Source organism: Myotis myotis, unplaced genomic scaffold (assembly GCF_014108235.1).
Source record: "Myotis myotis isolate mMyoMyo1 unplaced genomic scaffold, mMyoMyo1.p scaffold_m19_p_6, whole genome shotgun sequence".
In the NCBI taxonomy this organism is placed as follows: domain Eukaryota; kingdom Metazoa; phylum Chordata; class Mammalia; order Chiroptera; family Vespertilionidae; genus Myotis; species Myotis myotis.
Window position 1 is genome coordinate 99862590 of NW_023416368.1, and position 27830 is coordinate 99890419.

Below are 27830 nucleotides of genomic sequence, written 5' to 3' on the forward strand. Positions count from 1 at the left end.
AACACCAGCGCGGCACCCCCGGGAAGCCGGGCCGGGACCTCTCCTCCGGCGCCCCCGCCCGCGAAGTCCGACGTCCCCAGGAGCTCGGGAGAGGACCGCGGCGAGGCGGGCGGGAGGCTCAGCCGCTGGGAGCGCGGGGCCGGCATCGCACCAGCTCGCGGGTCTGTCCCGCGCGGCCGGAGGAGGCCGGAGGGGGAGCCCCGCGCCCCGCCCGCCCGCCCGCGGCACCTGGCGGAGCGCACGGCGCCGCCCGCCCGCAGGATGGAGTGGGAGCTCAACTTCCTGCTCTACCTGGCGCTCTTCTTCTTCCTGCTCTTCCTGCTCTTCCTCCTGCTCTTCCTGCTCATCCAGCAGCTCATGAACTCGGCGGCCAGCACGGCCGGGGCGCTGCAGCCCGGGCGCCCCTCGCTGCGCGAGCCTTGGGGCGTCCCCCGCGAGCAGGAGATGTGACCGGGCTGGGGCGCCGCCGGTCTCCCGGGCTCTGCGCTCGGCCGCCGGGTCCGGGGCCTGCGCCTGCCGCGGGCAGGTCTGTTCCAGCGCCGGGCGGGGGCGGGGGGCGGGGGGCGGGCGGCTCCGCTCCCCGGGAGGCGCAGGCTCCGGCCGCTGGGTGCGGGCAGCAGGTGCGCGGTCCGGGCAGGTGCGTGGGGTCCGGGCGGGCGCTGTGCTGAGGGGTGGACCGAGCATCTCCGTTTGGCGGGGCGAGGAGCGATGCCTTTGGAGCCGAGATGGCTTTGGGCGCCTGCCAGCTCTTCCTCCAGGTCCAACTGGAAGGAAGCTTGTGCCCAAGGGGCGGGGAACAGCCAGAGTTCAGTGCAGCCACTTCCAAACGAAGTCAAACGTCCATCTAGTATCCAGGCTACAGAAGGAATGTGGTTCGGGGGCGGGAGGCAGGGGAAGCATCTCCAGCGCTGCTTTCCCGTCCCTGCGCTCGTGGGGGAGAGGGGCGTCGGTGGCCGGTTTCTATGGGGATCCTGTCCTCCCCTTGGTCCCTACTCCTGCGCTAGCCGCCAGCCCATTGGCGCCTGGGTGCCGGTGGGTTAGAGTCTGGAGGCCGAGCACAGTGAGAGCACAGGGTGCGGAGGAGGCTGGCGCACTGCGGGGCCACAGGCCCAGGGCAGCCGGGCTGACCCTCCGGGGAAGACGGAGCATTGGGGAGGTTGGGGGAGGAGTGGCTGCCCTCCAGTGAGCCTGGGCGCCCTCCAGCATTAATTTGGGAAATGACCACCTCCTCTTACAGAGGCCTTTTCCTCGCGCTCTGTGGTCTCGCTCCAGAGCCAAGCTGCTGCCTGGGCAGGTGCGCCCAGGACCAAGCCTCAGTTACAGCCGGTGACCCGGGAACCTGCACCGAAGGGTGGGAACCACCCGTTTTCCTCCAATGGTAAGCGGGGCCGGGGCGGGGGGCGGGGGGTGGGGGTGAAAGCACACTGGTTTCCCTGTGTCCCTTTGTTGTCGCCACACTTAGGAAGACCAGGGTCTAAAGAAGTGAGAGGGCAGGGTGGAGTGAGAGGTCAGGTGGAGGAGAGAGGTCAGGGTGGAGGAGAGAGGTCAGGGTGGAGTGAGAGTTTAGACCTGTCTCTGGGCTGGTGCTGCTGATGCAGTTTCCTAGGCAGGGACTGGTTGCCTTTCTGTCTGTGCCCAGCGCCACGCTAGACCCCCTGTAATCTAATTCATTAGCTAGCAGTGCCCACCTACCCGCCTCTGCCGGGAGCCGGCGCGCTCTGGGAGGCCGGTTCCTGGCTTTGCTCTCCGAGCTGGGCGCGGGTCCCTGTCTTGCTTTTGAAACTCTGACTCCTGCGTAGGAGCCGCCTTTTCCTAGTATTTTTTCAATCAGGGTTTTTCCAAAACCCAACGTAGACTGATTAGAACTACTCTTCAACTCACACTTTGCTACCTGTGTGCGTTCTCCATGGAAAGCTCTGACCCCCAGGAGGGTCTCGCTCCAGGCTGCACCGTGGCGGCTCCGCCCTGGCCACGCCCTGGCTCAGTCTTTCACTCACTCACTTGCCTCAGCTTCCAGCCGTGGGCAAACTACGGCCAGCGGGCTGGATCCGGCCTGTTTGAAATGAATAAAACTAAAAAAAAAAAAAAAAAAGACCGTACCATTTTATGTAATGATGTTTACTTTGAATTTATATTAGTTCACACAAACACTCCATCCATGCTTTTGTTCCGGCCCTCCGGTCCAGTTTAAGAACCCATTGTGGCCCTCGAGTCAAAAAGTTTGCCCACCCCTGGCTTAGACTAACTAAGCCAAGACCCTGGCACAGAGGCGTGTAGGCGGAGGGTGAGAGAGGCCACGGCCACAGCGTGTGCACAATGCATAAGGGAGCGGCCCCACGGCGTCCCACATGAGCACTGCGCCTGTATGAAGACGGTGTACATACGAGCTCGGACCGAGACCTCCGCAGAGTCAGGCACGTTTCCCATAGCTGCTCATTATATCATGTACCCCAATCATGGAGACCCCTATGCTTTATTTCCAATAAAAGGTTTTCAGCAATGGTAGAAGCTGCGTTGAATTTCCTGCCTTATCAGGAAATGGGCCATAATTCGTAATGCTAGTATTTTCTTTCAAGTGTTCTTCTGTCATGACTGTTTCTGCGTTCCAGCTGCTTGAAATGACTCCACATCTTACATCTTACCAGGGTGACCTTGCGTGCTCACCGATCACCAGATTTGCGAGTGCAGCGAACTGCAGTTCTCCGTGAAAGAACCCCCTCCGCGCTGACATCACTTGCACACCTGCAGGATCTACACTGTCCGGGGGAGTGGGGTCCGGATGGGACGGCAGATGTGGGGCCGCTGCAGGCGCAGGACTGACGCCCTCGGTCAGAGCGGAGTCACCGGAGCGCCGCCGGCTTTCCCGGGCGCAGTGCCGGGACCTGTGCTTGCTTCCCTCCCAGGTGGGCGCCTGCACGTGGGTGAGGGGGACTCTGCAGCCTGACTTTCATGTTTCCAGCTTTGTCTGCACACGTGCAATCGTTACATGGTTTAAATGGCCACATTTTCAACCTCGTGAACGTCGGGACCATGTCGGACCGTGGGAAAGGCTGGTTTTCCTGCCTCGTGCCGGCAGCGAGGGGCGGTTGGACACTGGTGCTCCGTGTGCCGGGAGGTATCTGCTGGGCTTTGTTTCCAATGTGCACAGCTCCCCGAGGCGCTTCCTGAAGCTCAATCCTCAGTTAAAACTCCGGGATCGCGGGAATCACCGCCAGGCGTGTGTGTCGCACACCAGGGGGAAAGTCGAGGCGCAGAGCTTGGCGTTGGTTGGTTTGTTCGTTGGAGTCAGTGAAATGAATTCTCAGTTCTCCATTTCTTACATTGTTTACACAAAGTGAATGAGGTTATACAGGAAACGGCGGTCCATGAATGGTCTGAGTGGGGAGCATGTTACAGGCCGGCGTTGGGGTGAGCGCCGGGCAGACCTGGGTGTGAGAGTCACCAGGACGCAACAGGCACCGGGACAAGCTTCCTGCGGGCCTGAGCCACAGCCGCCTGCTGCCCTCAGCCGCAGCTACTTGACGTAAGGAGCCCAGTGTCTCCTCAGCTGGGGCTGTGGACTCCGGTGGGTTCGCGTTCAATGTGCTGCGCTCCGGCTGTGTTGCCAGGGCCCTGGAGTCGCCGGCACGCACTGGCCGTGCAGGTCTTCAGGGAGGCGCCTTCGACTTGCAGGTGGAGGTCTCGCTTTCCTCCTGGCGCCAACGTGGATTGCTCTCCCCCAGGCCCTGGACTGAGCAGGGGTTCTGTCTGTCCTCTGGAAACGAGGAGTGGGGGAGCCATGCGGTGTCGCTTCAGCTCACAGACGTCAGGTCAAGGCGGCCCCTGAGGCTCCTGCTTTTCCTTTGGGCCCCGGGAGAAGACTGAGGAAGCCCACGGACACGGACACGCCGCTTTGCGTGGGCTTCCTTTTCAAGCTTCCTCAGCCGCCCAGCAGCCTTAGCTTCCATCTCCCGGGCCAGACCGTGCCCGTGGCGTCTGCAAAGCTGCCTGAGAAATGGAGGTTTTGTAGCTGGACACAGAACTGCCTTCTACGAAAACCTGAGTCCTCTTTTTTATTTATTTTTATTTTTTAAAGATTTTTAAAATTGATTTTTAGAGAGAGGAAGGGAGAGGGAGAGCGCGCGAGAGAAGCAGCAGTGCGAGGGCAGAACGTGGATTGGCTGCTCCTGCACGCCCCCCACCGGGGATGGCACCAGCAACCCTTCGGTGATGGGTGATGGGAATGGTGCCCAACCACTGAGCCACACTGGCCAGAGCCTTGATAAGGAAGGTGATGGTGGATCAGGGGTGCACAGCTCGCAGTCTGTGCCTGGCCACGGAACGCAGTTGTAAAGGAGCGTAATGTTTGACAACCGGCAACGCATCCAGCACCAAGGCTCTGCTCAGAGCGTGTGCGGGGAGGACGCCCTCGCCTGCTCTCCAGCATCGCCCGGGCTCCCAGCCCGTGCACTGCCCACCCAGGGTTTCTGGAGGCGGGCCTGGGGACCCGCGGATGTGGGCATCGCCTCCTCATGGAGCCTGGGGTGGAGAGCCCCCCGCACCCTTCCCCCCCGCCCCCCGCCCTGGGCCACTCCCCCATCCCCTTCACTTACCTCTGCTCCAGTTTCCCCAACAGATTTGGGGAGGAGTCTGGCCGGTGTAGCCGACCCCCAACAAGGACCCTCCCTTCACCACAGGGGGGGGTGTTCTATGTAAGAAAAGCTACTTTACCCCCGTCTGTGGCCCTTCGCCAATCGGGGCTATTCTGGGAGGAAAGTGGCTGCTCAGAGCTGCTTCCGCACGCAGCCCACACCCTGGCTGCGCGAAGGAGAAGAATCCCTCCCCACCCCCAGCGCGGCCGGGCTTTCTGTGCGGACAGGACCGTCCTGTCCGCCTCCCGGCGGGTAGCACGGGCCCCTGTGTGTGTGACCGGGGAAGGGAGTTTCAATCTCATCCCATTTCTCGGTAAAATGTATTTAATTTCCAAATGATTTAAACAGCCACGTGTGGCTCGTGGCTATTGCATCCGCCAACACGGTGCACGTCTCCATCTTTCTCATGTGGAACTAGCGGGGGCGGGGGGGGGGGTGTGTGTGACCAAGTCTGGGCTTGGTGTCCCGTGGTCTCACTGCTCCTGGAGGCTGGCCCTTGACCTTGTCTCTGGAGGGAAAGGAGGAAACGGAGCTGATTCCAGATGCTGACAGGTTAGCCTGCAGCTGTGCACCTGGCAGGTGTGCACCTCGCAGCTGTGCACCTGGCAGCTATGCACCTGGCAGCTGTGCACCTGGCAGCTGTGCACCTGGCAGCTGTGCACCTGGCAGGTGCGCACAGTGGTCTCCTGGGGGCGGTCCCGTGACTGGCATCAGTGATGCTGACGGGAGACCTGTGTCCTGGGTCTGCACGTCACCCCCAGTGAGCACCTGCCCGCCGGGCCAGCGGCAGACAGCCCAGGCCGCTGGGTTCTGCTCTGCAGTCCTTCTCTGTCCCTTTATTTTGTGATGTGGCTGCGACATGATTATTCTGTGAATGCTTTTCAAAATACTCAGTGGTTTATGTTTTTTAAAAGGCTGTGAAATAAAGACATAATTATGTTTAACTCAGTTTTTTGTGTGAATTATTATTAACCATATTTTTAGGGAGTTAATTAGGATGAGATTAATGGATAGAAGGAAATGTTTATTTTTATATCAGATTTCCTTTTTAAAAAATCCTCACTTGAGGATTGTGTTTTTTGTTTTTTTTTATTGATTTGAGAGAGAGAGAGAGAGAGAGAGAGAGAGGAACATAAGTGTGAAAGAGAAACTTGGATCAGTTGCCTTCTGCACACACCCCAACTGGGGAATTGAACCTGCAGCCTTTTGGTGTACGGGACGATGCTCCAACCAACTGAGCCACCAGGCCAGGAGATCAGAGTTCCTCTTTTAATATATATATATATATATATATATATATATATATATATATATATATATTCGTATTGATTTTAGAAAGAGAGGAAGGGAGAGAGAGAGAGAGAGAAACATCAATGTGTGAGTGGAACATCAATCAGCTACATCCTGCATGCCCGCCCCCTACCAGGGATTGAGCCTACAACCGGGGCACGTGCCCTGACTAGGAGTCGAACTGACAACCTTTTGATGCACAAGACGATGCCCAACCAACTGAACCACACTGGCCAGGGCAGACTTCCTTTTTAATGGGCATGTCTCTATGCGGATTAAAGTCTCTTTAAAAAATACCAAATGATTCATTGTATTCAGAGTTTGGGTAAAACATGAGGGTAGTAATGGTAGTGGGCTCATTCTTGTAACAAGTGTCTGTTGTTTGTCTACACTGGGCGTTGCTTGATATTGCTTCTCCACGCGTGCCCTGTTTGAGGGTGCTTGTCTTTTACTATTGAGCTGTCGGAGTTCTTGCTGTGTCCTAGCCTCCATTCCTTTACGAGCTCTATGCTCTGCCATGACTTTCTCCTAGTTTGAAACTAACCTGCCCATTTTCTTACCTTTGTCCTACTGTGTTGGGTGCTGTGGAAGCAGTGGGAATAAGGCAGGTAAGGCCCCTACTGTACCGAGTGTAGGTCGTTGCCATTTCCCCTCCTGCGGGGTCACACTACCTTAGTTAACCCCTGGTTGTCTGTGGCTCCTATCACCTGACACTTCCGGAATGTTTGCATTGAATTAGGAAACGGGTTACTTTTCCTTCTTCAACCCTCAGCCCGCCAGCGTGGCTTAGTGGTTGAGCGTCAACCTATGAACCAGGAGGTCCCCTTTCAATTCCCAGTCAGGGCACATGCCAGGGGTTGCAAGCTCGATCCCCAGTGTGGGGGCTTCCCAGTGGGGGGTATGCAGGAGGCAGCGATCAATGATTCTCTCTCATCCCTGATGTTTCTATATCTCTCCCTCTCCGTTCCTCTCTGGAATCAATGACAATATTTCTTAAAATGGTGCTCTAAAACGGGACACAATAGCTAACACAGAAAAGCGCACGTTTGGGGGCATTTAAGTTCTGCGTGCAGCTAGGTGTGCCGTGTGCCACACACAGCAGCGTGTGTTTGCTGTGCAGTTGGGACGGGGTGGATGAAATGCTGCATCTCTGGGCTCCTTGCCTTTGGGCTTTCACTAAGGGCTGGCAGAAGTGAGCCTGTATTACAGGACTGCGCTAGGGTTAAGGGGACCCTACAAAGGCTGGCGAACACCCCCCACATCCCCCCCAAGGCACGCAGCAGTGGGAGCCGGAGCTGCCACCTCCCAGGTCTGCAGGGGTGACGGGAGTGTGGTTGTAGGACCAGGAGAGGGACAGCCACCGCAGTGACTCCGCAGGGAAAGGGGAGGAACACTCAGATGGCACCATCTTCTCAGCCCTGCATTTCTCACCAGTGCCCCCGCCACCCCCGTGGCCAATCCCGCCAGAAGCCGGAGGACCAGGCAGCTCATTGGCGCCCTTTGGGGACACAAGGCGGGGTCCTCAAGGGTAAAGAATAGATCTGGTCCGGCTGGTGCGGCTCAGCGGATGAGCGTTCACCCAGGTACCAAGAAGTCGCTGGTTCGATTCCTGGTCAGGGCACATGCCCAGGTTGCAGGCTTGATCCCCAGTGGGAGGCTGTGCAGGAGGCAGAAATTTATAACTTCCTCTCTCATTGATGTTTCTATCTTTCTATCCCTCTCCCTTCCTCTCTCTCTTTAAAAAAAAAAATATATATATATATTAAAAATAAATAGGTCTGAAGGGTCAAATGGGCTATAACCCAGCACACAGATCTACCTCAGGATTTACATGGCTGCACGTACTGCATTGTACCTGGTGCCACAATTTACATCACAAACCCGCACAGATGCACGTTTAGATTGTTCCCAATTTTTCTTTAGTACAAGTGAGCAGAGTAACTCCGGAGGCCCTCTGCTAAGTGGCGTATTCCATAATTGTTCCCTTAGGGCCGTGGTCGGCAAACTGCGGCTCGCGAGCCACATGCGGCTCTTTGGCCCCTTGAGTGTGGCTCTTCCTAAGCCTGAGGAATACCCTAATTAAGTTAATAACAATGTACCTACCTATATAGTTTAAGTTTAACAAATTTGGCTCTCAAAACAAATTTCAATCGTTGTACTGTTGCTATTTGGCTCTGCTGACTAATGAGTCTGCCGACCACTGTCTTAGGGTCAATTCCAGGAAATAGGATTGTTGGGCTAAAGTATGTACACACTATTTCTGTGATTCTTAGATTTATGTACGGAAATCTTACACCCGTTGATGCTCTACCCCACAGGGCGTGACTGTGTCAATGTCCTTACAGCTTTGCAAAGAGCTTTTGTTAGTCTTTTGTATCTTTTCCAATCTCACAGATGAAAACAAACTCTATTTGTAGCTTATTGATGAGATTGAACGTCTTTTTGTAAGTTAATTGGTATTAGACAGTTTTTACCTAGTTCGTATTCTTAACATTGGGATCCAAACAAACAAACAAAAATGAGTAAAAATGGTTACAGTTGCCTTATGGGATGGTGTCAGCTCCTTAGCAAACACAATACCAAGCAAAACAGAGATTTTCAGTGGCTATTTTGTCCCTCGGTCACGGCACAGGTAATCATGGCACAGATCGCCCTTCAGGGCCAGGTAGGGCCGTGGAGATCAGACCAGGTGCGTGTGGGCCTGCTTGCCCGGGGTGTGCGCCTGGGGAAGCAGAACTGGACCCGCACTCCAGGGGACAAAGCATAACGTGGATTCTTCTTTCGCACGAGAGCTCTTTAGAATGTCTCCCTGCTGGGTCACACACAGGAAGAGCCTGAGAGGATGGCACACCCTGCCGACCCGTCTGCTCTCCTGGACGCCCTCCGGTTGGATCATGTTCCACCGTGGCTGTGGGCGTGGGCGTGGGCGTGCCGTGGGCAGCAGTGCTCCCACCCCTCCGGTAGGCATGTGGATTTGAACAGGAGGGCAACTTGGCAGTTTCTATGAAGTTAAACTCACAGAAGTGGTGAGTCTGTCTTTCCCTGTCTCTTGCAGAGAAACGCCCAGACGTGCAGGAGGTGCCCTGTGCATCGGCCGTCGGTCACTTGCGGTGGGCCCCCCGCTGGAGCTTCAGGACGCTGCACCCCGTGGACCTGAGCGAGGGGCCGTCTCCAGGACACGGCGGGTGAGAGAGCGCGAAGGCAGAGACCCCGAGTTAGAGGCTAGTCGTGTGGTTAAGGTCAACCCGGGGATGAGCAGAAGCAGGCTGTGAGCAGACGCTACTTCAGGCCGCCTGATGTCTGGCTGGGGACAGGACCGGTTCCAGGTTCCCCGCTGCCAACTCTGCCAGAGTGCTGGCGCGGCTGGTACACTTTCTAACCTGCGGGCACAGACGCCAGCCAGGAAAGGCCGGAGTGAAGGACCCGGAAACCACTGACCCACCTGTAGAGTATTCCCTGCACCCGGCAAAATGCACAGTCTGGTTGAATGGTCTTCCGATGGCTTCATGCTCCCAAATATGTTCATGTTTGTGTCCCAATAAAACTTTATTCATATAACAAGGCAAACTGTGTTTTTCAATGTAGGATTTTGATGTGCACTGATGCACTGACATCAAGCTTCCTTTCGCTTCCAGACGCCTCTCCTCACCCACCCGCTCTGCCTGCCTTTGGAAATAAGGGCTGAGGGTGAATTCCTTCCAGGTCATGCACATGGCGTCTCCAGTTCACCGCAGCCTTGGCCCCCGCCCCGGGAGGTCCACGGGGGTTGGGGGAGGGTAAGGGGGTACCCACCTTTGCCCCCCATTTGGGGAAACACATTCCCAGCCTGACCTAAACTTTTTGTCCGGCACGTGAGCCCTGTGGCCACCAGGGGGCAGCATCGGGATTGTAAAAAACTCCACAAATGATCTCCGCGTGACCGAGGAGCCCCACCCCCAGCAGGTTGCTTGGAATTTCTGGGTGAAGATGCCTGTCAGGATGGCAGTTACGCTTCTGTGAAAACACATCTCAGCTATTTCAGGACCAAAGAGTGCAGAATAGGAAGATGGCATTTTGAAGGTTTTCTGGCGGTAACGCCACCCCCGCCCGCGCTTTAACACAAACACTTCAGACCCAGAGTTCTTACAGTCTGTTCTGAGGGTTCACGCAGATGCTTAGAGTAGCATTTCCTACTTCTCACACTTGCTCCGGGCGGAGGGAGGGGGTAAACGTGCCCCAGGCCCGGCGGGCTCACCCCGGACGCCCGCGGGCCACCTCAGGCCCTGGAGGTCGCAGGAGAACCCAGGCCTGTGAAGTGTGTGGATCTGCTTTGTGTTCCACAGCAGGGGTGGGGGTTTTCATTACAGAGTGTCGGTAAGGAGCGTGGGCGTGGCTGGGAGCGTGACCTTGTCCCTCGGTCAATGGGAGCCCGCTCTGGGGTTGCTGGGAGGCCGGGTGGACTAGCCAGGCCGGTGGCCTCTGTGTGGAAGCTCGCAAGCACGTCCCCCCGGCGTCCCTTGGGTTTGCTGCTTAGGTTCTTTCCTCCTGTGTCTGCAGGGAGGCCGGGGACCCGCCGTGGCTGGGAGTTGCTGTCCCTGGGACCGCACCACAGGCTGCAGGGCGCTGGCACCCTCCGGAGCTGGGCACGGCTGTGGGGAGCAGTGCCCACTTTCTGGGATCCACCTGCGCCCGGCATGTTCGGGGGAGGCAGCTGGGCGCAGACAGGTCCTGGGCTCGGGGCCAGGTGACCGGCTTGTTGGTGTGTAATCTTCAGCCAGGCTGAGCCCCACTTCCCTCATCTTTTAAAAACGGGAATAATGATCTCTCTCTCGTAATTGTTTCAAAAGTGAAAAGAGGTCACATGCAGTGGGTTCTCAGGGCAGTGAAACTACTCCGTGTGATGCTATAATGGGGGTACCTGTCGTGATACACAGTCCCAATTGGCTGGACCCTAGCAGCAAGCTAACCTACTGGTCAGAGTGTCTGCCCCCTGGTCAGTGCACTTCATAGCAGCTGGGCAAACGGTCAAATGAACAGTTGGACATTTGCCCAGACACAAAGGATGGGCAGCTCCGCGAGCGAACCCAAAGGCAAGCTCCGGGCTCAGGCTGAAGCGATGTGACAGCGGGTCCATCGGTGGCAGCGAACGTGCCGTGAGGCGGGGATGTTGGTCCTGGGGGCTCTGGGTGAGGGCGGGCAGGAGGTGTGGGCTAACTGCTCTACACAGTAGTCTGTGAGGAAGGAGGCTTTCTGCAGGCCAGGCATGTGTTCCATGTTCTGTGTGTGCAGAACATGGCCCAGCATCAGCCACATCCTGCTCGGAGATGATACAGCGCATTTCAGGTGTCCCTGTGTGTGAGTACCTGGTGTGGTGCAAAGAGCCATGACCCCATGTCAGAAATTCTCCCAGCACTATTATTATTATTATTATTATTATTATTATTATTATTATTATTACTAGAGGCCTGGCGCATAGATTTGTGCACTGGTGGCGTCCCTTGGCCTGGCCTGCGGAGATCAGGCCGAAACCGGCTCTCTGACTTCTCCCGAGGGGTCCCAGATTGCGAGAGGGCGCAGGCCAGGCTGAGGGACCCCACTGTTGCATGACTGGGGCCAGGGAGGGTCTGCAAGAAGGCTCCAGGGCGTGTCTGGCCCATCTCACCCAGTCCCAATTGGCTGGACCCTAGCAGCAAGCTAACCTACTGGTCAGAGTGTCTGCCCCCTGGTCAGTGCACTTCATAGCAGCTGGGCAAACGGTCAAATGAACAGTTGGACATTTAGCATATTAGGCTTTTATTATATAGGATTATTATTATTATTAATTGATTTCAGAGAGGAAGAGAGAGGGAGAGAAAGATAGAAACACCAATGATGAGAGAGAATCATTGATCTGCTGCCTTCTGCACACCCCCCACTGGGAAGTGAGCCCACAACCCAGACATGTGCCCTGATGGGGAATTAAACCGTGACCTCCTGGTTCATAGGTCGACACTCAATGACTGAGCTACTGCGGCAGGGCTTCCAGCACTATTATTAATAGGGTATTCTTGTTGCCTAGTAGTGACAATCATGCTAATAACATCCACCACAGTGAACGCGTGCTAAACAGTAGCGTGCCTGCATTTCTCTCCATGTTTCACATGGACCAATTCAGTAACTCTGGGAAGGAAGACTGTTACTAACCCCATTGGCAGATGGACTGAAACACAAACAGGTTAACTGCAATGTCACACGGCTGGAGAGGGGGAGCGGGACCTGGGAGACACAGCCCCGCCCCCAGAGCGCATCTCAACCGCGCCTCGCTGTCTGACGGCCTCCTCGCCGAGTCACTCCGCAAACACACAGGGACAGTTAGTTATTGTTCCAGGCAGCGGCCTGCTTCCCCTCCGCAGAATTCAGTCCAGTTGCCAGACAGACGTGCAAACAGATAAGAACAACCTTGGACGGAGGTGACAGGTACAGCCTCGCACCCAAGTCGCAGTCCTGTCTCCGGATCATGTCCCCCCAGGAGAGAAAGGGGCCCTTTGAATGAATGGACAGATGAGCAGCCTCTCCAGCACTGAGGACCTAGCTGCTGGCCTGGCTTCTCAGACACAGGTAACCCCAACCAGCCTAGTGTGACACCGACTCAGAGATGAGAAGGTTGTAGTAGTCACTGGGCCCATCATTTTACCACCTGAATTATCATCTCTGTCTGGGAAAAGAATGATAATAAAAATACTATATGTCGCCCTAACCGGTTTGGCTCAGTGGATAGAGCGTCGGCCTGCGGACTGAAGGGTCCCAGGTTCGATTCCGGCCAAGGGCATGTGCCTTGGTTGCGGGCACATCCCCAGTAGGGGGTGTGCAGGAGTCAGCTGATCAATGTTTCTCTCTCATCGATGTTTCTAGCTCTCTACCCCTCTCCCTTCCTCTCTGTAAAAAGTCAATAAAATATATTAAAAAAATACTATGTGTCTTAGAAGCTAGGCTGTTGCTTCTGTGTGTTCTCATCCTATAGAATAAAAGCCTAGGTAGCATCACGCCCTCGTGAGACGTTGCCACAAGATTGCGGCCACAAGATGGATGCACGCACAGCAGAGGCAAAGCCTAGTGGCCACTCCTTGCAGTGAGGCCTGGGGGTTCCACTGCTCTGTGCAGCATGGAGGAGGCTGGTCCCAGCGGAGGAGGCGGGTCCCAGCAGGGAAGGGCAGTTGGGGTCCATCAGGCCGGCAACGGAGCAGTTAGGCATCAATCAGGCCGCAGGGGAGCGGTTAGGGGGCGATCGGGCTGGCAGGCAGGCGAGCGGTTAGGAGCTAGCGGTCCTGGATTGTGAGAGGGATCCCAAATTGGAGAGGGTGAAGGCCGGGCTGAGGGACACCCCTCCATGCATGAATTTTGTGCACTGGGCCTCTAGTTACCAATAAAACGGATAAGCTGTGGCCATGGCTGGTGTGGCTTGGTTGGGCAGTGTCCTGTGCATGGAAAGGTTGCTGGTTCGATTTCCCGTCAGGGCACATGTCCTGGTTGGACTGGATGCCCAGTAGGAGGCATGCAGGAGGCAGCTGATCGGCGTTTGCTCTCTCCCTCTCCCTCTCACTCCTTCTCTCTCTAAAAGTCAATACAAAGATTTAAAAACCCACACAAAACGGATGAACTGTGAGGCAGGCAATCAGCTTGTTCTAAAGGGTAGAGCGCCTCCTGCCCTGATGTGCGCATGCTCTCTGAGGAGCCTGTGTCCCAGGCTCAGGCCGCCAGCCGTGACCTGGGCCAGCTGCAGCAGGAGGAAGTTAGAAAGAACCATCTCCGAGCCAGCCACTCCCGTGGCCGCCTCCCATGCTGAGTGCTGTGTCCTGAGTGCACAGCCCCCTCCCATGCTGAGTGCTGTGTCCTGAGTGCACAGCCCCCTCCCATGCTGAGTGCTGTGTCCTGGGTGCACAGCCCCCTCCCATGCTGAGTGCTGTGTCCTGGGTGCACAGCCCCCTCCCATGCTGAGTGCTGTGTCCTGGGTACACAGCCCCCTCCCATGCTGAGTGCTGTGAGTGCACAGCCCCCTCCCATGCTGAGTGCTGTGTCCTGGGTGCACAGCCCCCTCCCATGCTGAGTGCTGTGTCCTGGGTGCACAGCCCCCTCCCATGCTGAGTGCTGTGTCCTGGGTACACAGCCCCCTCCCATGCTGAGTGCTGGGTCCTGAGTTTGGGGGAAATGTGAAAGGCAGGGCCTCCGGGAAGGCCCCACTGAGCGCTTGTGCGCTCTCCTTCCCACTGGCGCCCAGAGGGGAGTGCGGTCTCCAGAAAAAGCCTTGTTCCCGGACGCCCCGCCCGTCTGCAGTGCCCTGGCTTCCAACCAGCAGGCCACTTAGGGGACCTGCACGGAGCACTCGGCCCTTCTCCTTCGCAGCTGCAGGAGGAAAGGCGCTCCCTGGGTTAGTGTGGCAGCTGGGCGGCCGCAGCCAGGGCTGGGAGTGGAAGGAACTTCTATGTACCTCCCCTGGGAGCTGGAACCATGGGGGGTGCAGGAGAGAAGGAGGTTCCTACGGTGCCAGAAACCCTCAAGGAAAAGCGAAAGAATGGCCAGCGCAGAGCTGACAATCAAGCGCTTGAGAGAGAAGTTTGCCCAAAAGATGCTTCGAAAGGCAACAAGGAAGCTCATCTCTGAGAAAGCTAAGCACCATCCCAAGGAACACAGGCAGACGTACAGAACGGGGATACATACAGAACGGGGATTCGAATGGCCTGGACCGCAAGAAAAGCTGGCCACGTCTACCTACCTGCCGAACCCAATTGGCATTTGTTCAGGATCAGAGGTATTGATGGTGTGAGTCCAAGGGTCCGAAAGGTGCTGCCGCTTCTTTGCCTTCGCCAGATCTTCAACGGCACCTTGGTTAGGCTCAACAAGGCTTCCATGAGCAGGCTGCGGGCTGTGCAGCCATGCATTGCATGGGGGTACCCAAACCAGGAGTCAGTCAACGAATTGATCTACAAGCGTGGTTATGGCAAAATCAACAACAAACGAATCGCCCTGCCAGATAACTGATTGCTCGATCTCTTGGTAAATATGGCACCATCTGCACGGAAGCTCTGATCCATGAGACCCACACTGTGGGAAAGCGCTTCAAAGGAGGGAACAACTTCCTGTGGCCCTTCCAGTTCTCTCCTCCACGAGGGGAGGAAGGAGGCCACCCACTGTGTAGAAGGGGGAGATGCTGGGAACAGGGGGACCAGATCAATAGGCTGATTAGAAGGATGAGCCGAGCAGCGGTTCTCAACCTGTGGGTCGCGACCCCTTTGGCGGTCGAATGACCCTTTCACAGGGGTTGCCTAAGACCATCCTGCAGATCAGATATTTACATGACGATTCACAACAGTATCAACATGACAGTTATGAAGTAGCAACGACAATAATTTTATGGTTGGGTCACAACATGAGGAACTGTATTTAAAGGGCTAGAAGGTTGAGAACCACTGAGCTAAGGTATCTACCATGGTTATTTTTATAATCTGGTCAGTTAATAAACTGAGTCCTTTAAAATTGAAAAAAAAAATGTGTCGGCGGATTTGAAGCATTTTATGTTATTATTTTTTTAAATATATATATTTTTATTGATTCCAGAGAGGAAGGGAGAGTGAGAGAAGCATCAATGATAAGAGAATTATGGATCGGCTGCCTCCTGCGCGCCCCACACCGGGGAATTGAGCCCACAACCCCGGCATGTGCCCTGATCAGGAACTGAACTGTGACCTCCTGGTTCATAGGTTGATGCTCAACCCCTGAGCCACCCTGGCCAGGCGAGTTTGAAGCATTTAGAAAAGCCACCCCAGCAAGCCCCAATCGCCTCCGTATGGAGTGTTGTGAGAGGAGGCGGTGCACGGGTGGGATGTGAGACTGGAAGCGGGGCTGTGGGCACAGGAGGACTGTGGAAGCCGGGACTTCCTGTCGTCCTCACAGACCCTGGCACTGCGAGGGCTTTGACAGCATCCAGATCAGCGCCACCTGTTCTTCCCTCTGCCCCAGACAGACACAGGATGTTTGTTGTGGAAGCTGTTGCAGGGCCAGCTTTCAGGAACCTGGGAGGCGGGGAGGGGGAGAGGAGGGAGCAGAGAAGGAAGGGGTGAGGAAGGGAGGCAGGGCAGCGTCCCTCAGAAGCAGCCCTGCCAGGTGAGCAGGACTCACCTCCTCAGCCAGCAGGAGTCACCACTGTCCTGGGCCACTCCCGTTGGGACGCCTGTGACCGAGGCCACCCCTCAGGGGACGCTGGCTCACAGGAGGACCTTCCCGCATATCTAGTGGCCTGTCCTCTGGGATTTCCCAGGGCCTGTCTGCTCTCCCTTCCCATACGGTGGTTCTTCAAATATTAAAAAAAAAAAAAAATATTCTGTGGACCGAAGGGGCCACACGCTGACCTGACAAGCTCAGGGGAGGCCTGCATGGCAGTCTTGCAAACTCAGAGACCTAAAGTGGATGGTCTGAAATTAAACTTTAACTAAGAGCAGTGATGGTGGGTAGTCACCTCCTAGGCCGGTATCTACACTAACAAGGTCAACCTTTACCTTAACTGAGCCTGTCTGTCTTTTTGCAGCTATGATAAGATAACATACCCTTTGACATGTCTAGGTAACTTGTAACTTCCCTTTTTCTGGACTCCTTGGGGCATAATCTAATGTGCTGGGCGCCAGGACAGAGACCACAAATTCCTTCATTATCATGTTAATGGTTCCTGCACCCACCTAGGTATGTGTCTATCACTTTACTTTTTATCCAATCCCAGGGGTTTCCCGCCCCACCCACCCCCTTTGCTCCCCCCCCCCCCCCCGCCTCTCTAGTCTATCACCAATGAATTTCATGTAACCCACCTACGTCCCTCCTTTGATTGCAAATGTATAAATACAGATGTAACCGCCATTCTCCGAAGCATTAGCTCAATTTGTTGAGGTTCTGCTTCCCGGCATATGTCGACAATTTGGCTCAAATAAACTCACAAATATTCTTTACAGGTTTCAATGGTTTTTACGTTAACAATTTGGAGCAGGTCCCCCTTGTGGGCGAAAAGGGGCCACATGCTAACCTGACTAGCTTAGGGGAGGCCTGCATAGCAACCTTGCAAACTCAGAGACCTACAGTGACCACAAGGATGGGCTGAAATGAAAGCTTTTTAATTGAAAAGCAGCCTATGGTGGCTAGTCATGTCCTAGGTCAGTGTCTTCCCTGAGGAAAGTGAACCATTACCTTAACTGAGCCTGTCTGTTGTTTTTTGCATCTATGATAACATACTGTTGGAATGTCAGGGTCACTTGTAACTTCCCTTTTTCTGGACCCCTCAGGGCACAACCAATGTGCCTGGGTGCCAGGGCGGAGGCGCCAGGGTGGGGACCACAAATTCCCTCATTGTTATTGTTATCATGTTAATTGTTGACTTAACTACCCTGCACCCACCTGTGTAAAAGAAGCAGGTGTCTATCATTTTACTCTCTATCCAATCCCAGAGGTTTCCCTGCTTTGCTTTTTCCCACCTCCCTAATCTATCACCAATGGATTTCATGGAACCCACTTACGGCTCCTCCTTTGATTGTAATCTATAAAACAAGGTAAAAAAACTGCCATTCTCCGGAGCATTATCTCAATACCTTGAGATTCTGCTTCCCAGCAATTGTTGACAGTTTGGCTCAAATAAACTCACAAAAATTCTTTACAAGTTTGAATGTTTTTATGTTAACACTAGGGGCCCAGTACATGAATTCATGCACCTGGAAAGGAACTATGGGCCTTGAGGCTGCAGTGGGCACAGGGGCGAGTCTCGGCCCATCCTCCGAGCCCCTGCCCGGCCCCTCCCTCCTCAGCCCGGTTTCCTGTCTGCTGGCAGCCCAGCTCCCGCCGCCACTCCCAGGTGCTGATGGCGCCAGCCCCGCTCGCACTCGCTAACGGTGCAGAGTGATTGGGGCTGGCACCAGCAGCAGGTGCGAGTGGGGCCGGTGCTGTCAGTGGGCATGAGCTGCGGCTGTTACCCTGATCGCCCCTCAGGAGCACAGAGAGGTGGAGACGCCCTCAGGGGCTATCAGCCCGCAGCCACCGCTCACACCCACTGATGGCGCCGAGTGATTGGGACTGGCGCCGGGTGCCGGCAGCGGGTGTGAGCAGTGGCTCCGGAACTGGCAGGTGCAAGCAGGGCCAGCGCCAGCAGTGGGTGCGAGAGGTGGCTGCCAGCCCTGATTTCCCCTCAGGAGCAGGGGGAGGTGGAGAAGCCCTCAGGGGCGATCGGGGCCAGCAGCTGCAGCTTACACCAGCTGACGGTACCAAATGATCAGGGCCGGCACAGATGCCGGCAGTGGTGTGAGCAGGGCTGGTGTTGGCAGCAGGTAAGTGCCGGGCAGGACCACAGCGCATGGGAGGAAAGAATTTTCAGCAACCACTAGAGGCTCACCCCAATGACAGTGACCAGTGCCCCGCCTTGGTCTGGCGCCCCCTCTCACTTGCTCCACCATCCTGCTGTGGCCAACATCCACCGTGTTCTGCGGGTGCCCCTGGTGGACAACGCACATCATAGCGACCAGTTGTTCAGTTCTGTTATTCTGCCGTTTGGTCTATTTGCATATTAGGTTTTTTATATATAGATTACTTGGCATAGTCAGCAGGATTCCAAAGAAGCTCACCCAGGACCATCCCACAGACCCAAACCCGGTGCTAGGATCCAGCAAGGGGTCCATTGAGCCCGCTGGTTCTCCACACATTGGGTGAACTTTGTTGAGTTGTTTCTTGGATCCAGGACCTTCCCTTGCTTTTTGGTAGAGGGTCTGACTATCTGAGCTGTATTTTTAAAATTGATTTCAGAGAGGGAAGGAGAGAGAGAGAGAGAGACAGAAATATCAATGATGAGCGAGAACCATTGATTGCCCGCCCCCTGCATGCCCCACACTGGGGGTCAAACCCACAACCCAGGCTTGTGCCCTGACTGGGAATTGAATCATGCCCTCCTGGTTCATAGGTCGAAGCTCAACCACTGATTCACAAAAGCTGGGCTGAGCTATATTTTAAAATCCTCGAGATGGAACTAAGGTTAAGGGTTGACAGAAGCAAGGTTAAGGGCTGACAGAACCCAGACTAAGAAGAGAGTGGAGGAAAAAAATGGGTGGCTGGATTTGATTTTGGCTTTTCAATTAGAATTGCTTTCCGAGAGTCTGAGCAAAACAAATATAAAGACAAACAAAAAACCCCCATAACAACACCTTTGCTGAATAAATGAGAGCTGCACTCGTTTAGCTCCAGAGATAAAGGGGCACGTCCTCCCGCCAGCCCATTCCCGGGTGTTCTTAGGCAACTCAGAGTCTCTGTGGAAGTGTCATAGGTCATTCCTAACGACGTGCAGGAGCCCCATAGGGAAATCCCAATGCCACTGTAATTAGCTGGCTGGCTCCGGGGGCCCGTACGGCTTGGTCTGCTGGGGCCCCGAGCCCTTCCAGGGGTTTTAGACAGCAGGGGGAGAAACTGAGGCACGTGAAAGAGTTGAATGTGAACTGACGGGTGAGAGCCTGGTGGAGCTCAACACATGCGCAGCACACTTCAACCCACCACGTAACATCCCTAGGAAACGTTCTCAGACTGCAGCTATCCAAAAAAAAAAAAAAAAAAAATTAGCATGGGACATTGTGCCTGTGAGGCCGGAAACTCCCAAACCCAGCCCTCATTCGATACTCCTGATAGGAAGCCTCGACTTGCAAGCGCTATACAGAAATGGGAAGATTTAACTAGGAAATATCAACTTTAAAAAATGGCCCAAATGCAGCTGTCTTTGGGCGCCTGCGTTCATATTTTGCCTGCAGAAACCAGAGAGATGCCTGCTCTAAAATGAAACCGAGTGAATAAGTAGGAAATTACAGCTTCCAAGGAGAAGCATAGGAAAAAGTTATTTTTTAAAAAAGGAAGTTAATAAGAGTTTTTAGAGACTGTCTCGGGACTGTTCTGAAGCTAATGAAGGCCTACACCCCATCCCCCTTCTATGGCTCCTCCACTATGTCCTTTGCTCTCTGAGCTCCTTGTCCACACTGGCCCTTTCCCCTCCCTTCTTCCCTCCCCTTCCGCCTCCTCTACCACCACCAACTTGAGGGAAAATGAGAAGAGGGATTCCAACAGCTCCCTTTGGGAAAAGCTGGTCTCAGCGAGAGGGGAACCAGCAATTGCTCCCGACTTTATCCCGATCCCTGATGGATTCACACAATGTAACTGTTAGGACATGTGATCCTGGCTATTCTGACCTGTTCCAATGAATACACCTCCAGGTTTCTGAGAGCAAGGCCGCAGATACTCAGGAAGGCCTGTGTGCACCTGTAGCGGAGCCTTTTGCTGTAAAAAGCCAGGTCACCATAAGAAAGATTGTAGAAAAACTGAAATGTGACTTACAAAGAGAAAACAGAAGCAAACATAGGGCTGCTCCAGGACTATGAGAAGGTATTTTCCCTTCTCCTTGCTTATTGAAATTTATCATAAAAAGGTAAGTAAATAAGGCCCTTGTAGACACTTTATCTGTTATTAACCATACCCACCTAAGGGTCCCTCTCCCTCAGAGTTGTTAATGTAAAAAACCACTGAAACCCGTAAAGAATTTTTGTGAGTTTATTTGAGCCAAACTGTCGACGTCGGGAAGCAGAACCTCAATGAATTGAGATAATGCTCCGGAGAATGGCGGGTTACATCTGTATTTATACATTGGAATCAAAGGAGGGATGTAGGTGGGTTACATGAAATTCATTGGTGATAGATTAAGGAGGTGGGAGAAAGCAAAGCAGGGAAACCCCTGGGATTGGATAAAAAGTGAAATGATGGACACACACTTAGGTGGGTTCAGGATCAGTTAACATGATGATGACGGAATTTGTGGCATCTGTCCTGGGGCCCAGCACATTTGGTTGTGCCCCAGGGGCTCCAGAAAAAGGGAAGTTACAAGTTACCCAGACATTTCAAGGGTATGTTATCATAGATGCAAAAAGACAGATAGGCTCAGTTAAGGTAAAGGTTGACCTTGTCAGTGAAGATACCGGCCTAGGACGTAACTGCCCCCCATCACTGCTTTTAGTTAAAGTTTAATTTCAGACCATCCTTTGTGGTGACTTTAGGTCTCTGAGTTTGCAAGACTGCCATGCAGGCCTCCCCTGAGCTTGTCAGGTCAGCCTGCGGCCCCCCGTTCGTCCACGGAGTGAAGCTTCTGTACAAATGGTGAGGTATCTAAGCAACCGATGCTGTTTTAAAATCAGAACCTGTCACCTTTCAGCTGGGGCATGTTATGGACAACAGATATTTTACTGGTCAAATCGGCCCCAATTCACTTGATAGGAAGAGGGTTTTGGTTTTTTTAATCACTGATGCACACACACACACACACCCACAAACATTTTTTTCCAGAAGGATAATATGTAATTAGAACTAAATGAACCAGATACTGAACCAAAAGGGAAAATGATGGTTTTAAAAGGGGAACCTCCCATGAGGAAACTAACTTTGAGGCTGACCGAAGGTTTGCTAACCACCGTTTCTGCACGATTAACTTCCAGGAGAGCCTGAGAGACTGCTCAGTGGGGGCCGCCCCATCAGAATGGCCCAAGAGCCAGAGGCTGGCAGAGGCGCCTCTCACTCTAGGCTCACTGCCCCTGTCTCTGCAGATGGGGAACCAGGCCGCGGTGCCTCGAGAGTCCCCTTTCTGGGGGTACATACTCTCCAGCTGGGAGAACTTTGACTCGGGGTCCCCGCAAGAAAAAGGCTAATCTTTTGCAATGTAACCTGGCCCCACTGTAAAATGCACAATGGGGAGGTTTGACTGGTTAATGCACCATTCATTTTAATGCTACCCTGCAGCCAGACCGGTTTTCCCAGTCCCAGGGGAGTGAATGGAGAATGAGGCGCTGGGGGCTGCAAAGGCGGTTGCCTCCGGGACTAGATTGTGTCAGACACCAGGTTGTAAGTCTTTCCATAATGACAGCGAGAGGTTTAGCATGAAACACAGGCAGACAGGGCAGGGTCCCCTGGGAACAAAGGCAGGTGAGGCAGAGGCCAGGCAGAGGGGGCAGTTGGAGCAGCCTGACCACAGGAACCAACCAAGCAGGAATAATCAACTTCCTGGACTCAAGGAGGGAGGCATGGGAACCACGGGAGGGCCTGCGGTGAACAAGATGTATGAACACAGAGACAGGGAAAGTTCAGGAGAGGAAGGAGAAAGAACACAGAAACAGGGAAAGTTCAGGAGAGGAATGGAGACAGAACACAGAGAGACAGGGAAAGTTCAGGAGAGGAACAGAGAAAGCACCCACAGAGACAGGGAAAGTTCAGGAGAGGAAGGAGACAGAACACAGAGAGACAGGGAAAGTTCAGGACAGGAATGGAGACAGAACACACAGAGACAGGGAAAGTTCAGGACAGGAATGGAGAATACACAGACAGGGAAAGTTCAGGAGAGGAATGGAGACAGAACACAGAGAGACAGGGAAAGTTCAGGAGAGGAACAGAGAAAGCACACACAGAGACAGGGAAAGTTCAGGAGAGGAAGGAGACAGAACACAGAGAGACAGGGAAAGTTCAGGACAGGAATGGAGACAGAACACACAGAGACAGGGAAAGTTCAGGACAGGAATGGAGAAAGAACACAGACAGGGAAAGTTCAGGAGAGGAATGGAGAAAGAACACAGACAGGGAAAGTTCAGGAGAGGAATGGAGAAAGAACACAGACAGGGAAAGTTCAGGAGAGGAATGGAGAAAGAACACAGAGAGACAGGGAAAGTTCAGGAGAGGAAGGAGAAAGAACACACAGAGACAGGGAAAGTTCACGAGAGGAACTTTATTCTGTAAATGTGTACCTTCTGGCAGCTCCCTGCTTTGCAGCCCTGTGATTTTCTCATGGACCCCTTCATTCCTAAAATTTCCTAAACCTGTCTAACTTACCCCTAAAAACTCCTTTCAAAGCGATGCTATCTCCATGACCTACTGTTGTGTCGTAAATCAGGGAGTGAGATACAAGACGCCTTAATGAGCCGATTAATTAGGAGTTGTTTATTGTGTGCGGCCTAGAGGGAGGTGTTTCTTCCAAATCTCTGAGCGAAGACACAGAGGAAGTTTCCCGTATTTATACCTTTTGAGCTTCTTTGTCTGCAGGTTTTACAAAGCTCTGTGTGAGTTATTGTTACAGACAGTTTGTAATCTTGGATACATAAAGAACAAACATTTGGCATTAGAATATGGGAATTATTATCAGTATTAGTCCATTACGTTAGATGGCTAGCTTGGGTCAGACAGTTAAGTTTTTATCTTTTTCTATTATTCAAACTAAAACAGTTATTTTATAGAATAAGAGACTGTCTAAAAATGACAGAGTTTACAGAACAAGGGACTATCTAACAATAGCAGAGAATTTCAAACAGCAATTTTTATACAAGATGGAGGTTACTGTGCTTCACTACAACTGTTGACGTTGACCTTGAGCACCTAGCTGAGGTTGTGTTTGTCAAGTTGCTCCATAAAGCTACTCTTCCCCCCTTTCCATACTGCATTCTTTAGGAGAAAGCCGCTACCTGTAGCCCATACGTCAGGTGATCCTATGGTGATCCCATGACCCACTTTGAGTTCCTTTTGTGAAATGTGTGAAGTCTGTGTCTGATTTTATTTATTTTTGCATTCGGATGTGCAATTGCTGCAGCTCCGTTTAAAGACTGCCCTTTCTCCATCAACTTGCCTTTGTGCCTTTGTAAAAATCAGTCCCCTATGTTTGCTTGGGCAGTTCATTTGACATTGAGGGTACATCTGAGAGTGATTCCTGAGAGAATTAGTTGACTTTGATTTTGCTTGCACTAGTTTGTGTAGTCAATTTCATTAATGTTTTCTATCTCCATATGTAGCTGTCATCTCAGCCGTTAGAAGTGGCACTTATTTTGTTACTTAGATTCCACATCTGAGTGCGATCATGTGGTACTTGTCTTTCTCTGACTGATTTGTTTCACTTAGCGTGATGCTCTCCAGGTCCCTCCATGCTGTCTCAAAGCCTTTTCTCGTTTTTTATGACCGTGACCACTTTGAGAATTATTGGTCACGGGTTTTGTCTCTCAGAGCGAACTGCCTGATTTTACCCTTGTGGATAGACTGGGTTTATGGGTTCTTGGAGGAAGACCACAGAGGTAAAGCATTCTCGACAAATTGTATCAGAAATTCAAACTTGAAAATTGAACTGGAACAGTAAGAAACAAAGTCTTCACTTTCTTCTACCAAAGGCAAGAGTAATAGACACCAGGGTGAGGATGGGCATTCGAAGCCCTCCTCTGTTCATACTGCTCATCCTGAGAGAAAAGGCAGGGCACGCGAGGGACTTGCTCAAGGCCACACACCAGGTAAGTGACAGGCACACTGCTCGGTGCCAGTGCTCACCGGGGAATCCAGCCGGCTGTGTCACTCCACGTGGCCTCTAGTTTAAACAGAGCTCCTGCCCTTTTAGATCTCTCAGCCACACTAGCTTGGAGCTGCCAGCCTTCTGGGGTGACTGAGTGCTGTGTCATCCACAGGGCTGAGCAGAAAACCAGCCCCAGGGGAATCAGAGTGCCAAGAGCAGGGCACTCATGAGGCCAACTCCCGAGTTCTCACGTCCCAGGAGCCAATGCCCTTAGTTTTGAACGATAGCCAGACTGTTCCTGTAAAACCTCTTCACCAGCTTGGAAAGGTTTACTCTGGTCACAAAAGAAACTCGGTGAGAAAGTGCTGGGTTATATGTACAACCCACTGCGGTTATTGTAAAAAGTTGCTCCGTGGGCACATCCTACTGACACTGAGCCAGGAGGATGGGTTTCATCTGAGAAAGACCCAACCCTGTGCTGGGCATGGTGCCAGGGGGTTGCTTTGTTCTCAAGTAAATAGACAGAGATTGTGGATCGCTCAGGAAATGGAGAGAGATTTTAACCACACACTTGACATTCCGATTCCACCAGGTTTCTTTTTTTTTTTTTTTTTTTTTTCACCAGATTTCTTAATGCACTAAGTAGGTTTGTACGATTGTGAATAGTTAGGCCTGCGGGCAAGACAGTCGGCTCACAGGATGCTCCCAAATCGCCTGAAGCAGCAGAGGTGCTGATGAAATCTAGCTCTGGGAGCTGAGGGGCTAATTTTTTTCTTTTACCAACTTTATTCGGACCTACCGCCATCACCATCCTGCCGGTTCTTTTCAAATGCATTTGATTCCCTTTAATTTCGCCATTACTGCCAAAGCCACTGCAGTGCATTATGAAGTCAGCTCATTTATTAGCACCTGCGGCGTGCCTGATATTATCCTTCGCATTTTTATGCTCGTAATCCTCACGCAATCTCCACAGCAATCCTCCGAGGTAGGCTACATAATCGTTTTCACTTTGTAGTGATTAAGAAAGCAACAACCCTGTGGTTTATGTTCAAAAATTGTCATGACTTGTGCTTACCGCACCTCAGTCAAAACGTCAAGCTCCCAGTGCTAACGGAAAGACGTCCAAACCTGTAAAGAATGTTTGAGTTTATTTGAGCCAAACTGCCGACAACTGCCGGGGAGCAGAATCTCAGTGGACTGGGATAAAGCTCCAGAGGGTGGCCTTTCTCATCTAGTTTTATACATTGCAGTCGAAGGAGGGGATGGAGGCGGGCCACCGGAAATCCACTGGTGATAGATTAGGGAGGTGGGAGAAAGCAAAGCGGGGGATCCCTGGGATTGGATAAAAAGTAAAATGATGGGCACATACTTAAGCGGGTGCAGGATAGTCAACAGTCAACAATTCACATGATAACAATAACAATGAAGGAATTTATGGTCTCTGTCCTGGTGCCCAGGGCATGTGGCTGTGCCCCAGGGGTGGGGGGAAAAGAGACATTACATTTCATAGGTATGTTATCTTAGATCAGCAGTTCTCAACCTGTGGGTCGAGACCATCAGAAAACACATATAGCATATCAGATATTTACATTATGATTCATAACAGTAGCAAAATTACAGTTATGAAGTAGCAACAAAAATAATTTTATGGTTGGGGGTCACCACAACATGAGGAACTGTATTAAAGGGTCGCGGCATTAGGAAGGTTGAGAACCACTGTCTTAGATGCAAACAGACAATAGGCTCAGTTAAGGCAAACAATTGCCCTCAGGGAAACTACGGGCCTAGGACTGACTACCCACCATAGTTGCTTTTAGTGAAAGTTTAATTTCAGAGCATCCTTGGCGGTTACCTTAGGTCTTTAAGTGTCCAAGACCGCCATGCAGGCCTTCCCTGAGCTTGTCGGGTTAGCATGTGGCCTTTTTTTCCCATCCCCACCAATGTCCCTGATCACAGGGAGCTGCCCGAGAGACGTGGTCTTGCATCAGCTCACACTGAGGTAAGGATGATGGCCCGTGTTTGCTTTCTCCCTATAGAGGGGCTTGGAGAAGGGAAACCGAAGGTAGGTTTTTCTGACAGTGAGCAGGTGTCGCTGGGAAAGGGGGTGTGGGAGACACGGGGGCTTCCTGCTGCGGACACCACTGTCCTTTCTTTTTAAAAAAATATTTTTATTGATTTCAGAGATGGAGGGAGAGCGAAAGAGAGACATCAGTGATGAGAGAGACTCATGGATCCGCTGCCTCCTGCACACCCCACACTGGGGATCCAGCCTGCAACAGGGCATGTGCCCTGACCAGGAATCGAGCCAGGACCTCCTGGCTCATAGGTCCACACTCAACCACTGAGCCACGGCGGCCGGGCTCCCCTGTCCTTTCAGTACCCCCCTCAGGAGGCGCCTGGCTAGATGGCGGAGCAGGCGTGCATGGCCGCCCGAAGAACAGTGGGTGTTCGGGTGGAGAGGGCTATTCTGGGAGCGCTGGTGGAACTTTCTGCCAGTGACCCCCCCCGCCCCCCCCCGGGGGCGGAATAGTGAATGAATGAGCTGTTGGTGCTGCAGCCAGGAGTTCAGAGGTGAGGCGGCAGCTTTAATACTCGCAGCGTTCAGGCCGAAGTGTACAGAGCAGAGCTTAGACGCGGCCAGTACTGAGCATGGTTTTGGTCAAATGTCACATGCTTGTTTCTATTTCTATTTCAGCCTGCTGAAAATCACACCCTCTTCTCGGTCTTCGGCCCCTTCCGCAAACACTGGGCAGCGTGCAGTCAAGAGCACAGCTTAGGCTGAAAGGAACTCTTTCTCTTGTGAGAAAACAGCAAACACCGTGGTGACCTAAATAATCTGAACAGCCTGGGGCCCGTGTCCCGGTGACCACGGCACCAGGAGCCTCTGCTGTGGCAGTCGGCGAGAAGCGCAGCGTTAGAAGCGAGGGCTCTGCGTTGCGGACCTGAGCTCAGATTCCCGCTCTGCCGTTTAGTAGGTATTTGAGTCCTTAACCCTCCTGCACAAGTTTCTCCTCATTTGTGCAGCGGGAGGAGGGCAATCATCCTCCTTCCTTCACAGAATTGTTGTGAGAAATCAAATGATCACCTGGAACGATGCCTGCCTGGCCCCAAATCAGCGTTCAGTAAGCGTGGAATGCGGTTAGCAGGGCCTTTTTGATACACGCTGCACTCCAGGGCTCATGCCTGCATTTAGTCTTAGCTGATACGTTCTTTCCGTCTATTTTTCCTGAGCACCTTAACCATGGGTGAATGTTTTCTAATAACTTAACCATCTGTATCAATGTACCCGCTTATATTTTTTCTTTAGGGTTCTTAGTAATTGTGCCTGTCTCCTGGAGTGCCTGGTAGATGTTGAACCAATGCCAGACATTGTGGTTCAAAATGTATAGAGGCTTTGGGGTGAAATCTTCCTCCAGGGGCTGTACCCCCTCCTCCGCCAGGGGGCTGGTCACCCCAATCCTGTTGGAGATGGAGCACTGTAGGCGGATTGCAGGGTTTTTATTGTTTATTTATTTATTTATTTATTTATTTATTTATTTTTAAAATTGATTTCAGAGAATAAGGGAGAGAGAGAAATAGAAACATCAATGATGAGA

General features: G+C 52.9%; 1 protein-coding gene and 1 pseudogene across 1 annotated transcript; both read left to right on the forward strand.

The window, feature by feature from the left end:
- The first annotated feature begins 261 nt into the window (after positions 1-261).
- On the forward strand, positions 262-520 carry SMIM43 (small integral membrane protein 43). The gene has a single exon (XM_036313141.1). It carries the CDS (start codon positions 262-264, stop codon positions 448-450), a length of 189 nt encoding a protein of 62 aa, XP_036169034.1. The 3' UTR covers positions 451-520.
- Positions 521-14381: 13861 nt separating this feature from the next.
- LOC118658598 lies at positions 14382-21628 on the forward strand (annotated as a pseudogene).
- Positions 21629-27830: the final 6202 nt, after the last annotated feature.

Bases quoted from the DNA above. Each gene is read 5' to 3' on its own strand.
- SMIM43 (XM_036313141.1), top strand. From the start codon at position 262: ATGGAGTGGGAGCTCAACTTCCTGCTCTACCTGGCGCTCTTCTTCTTC.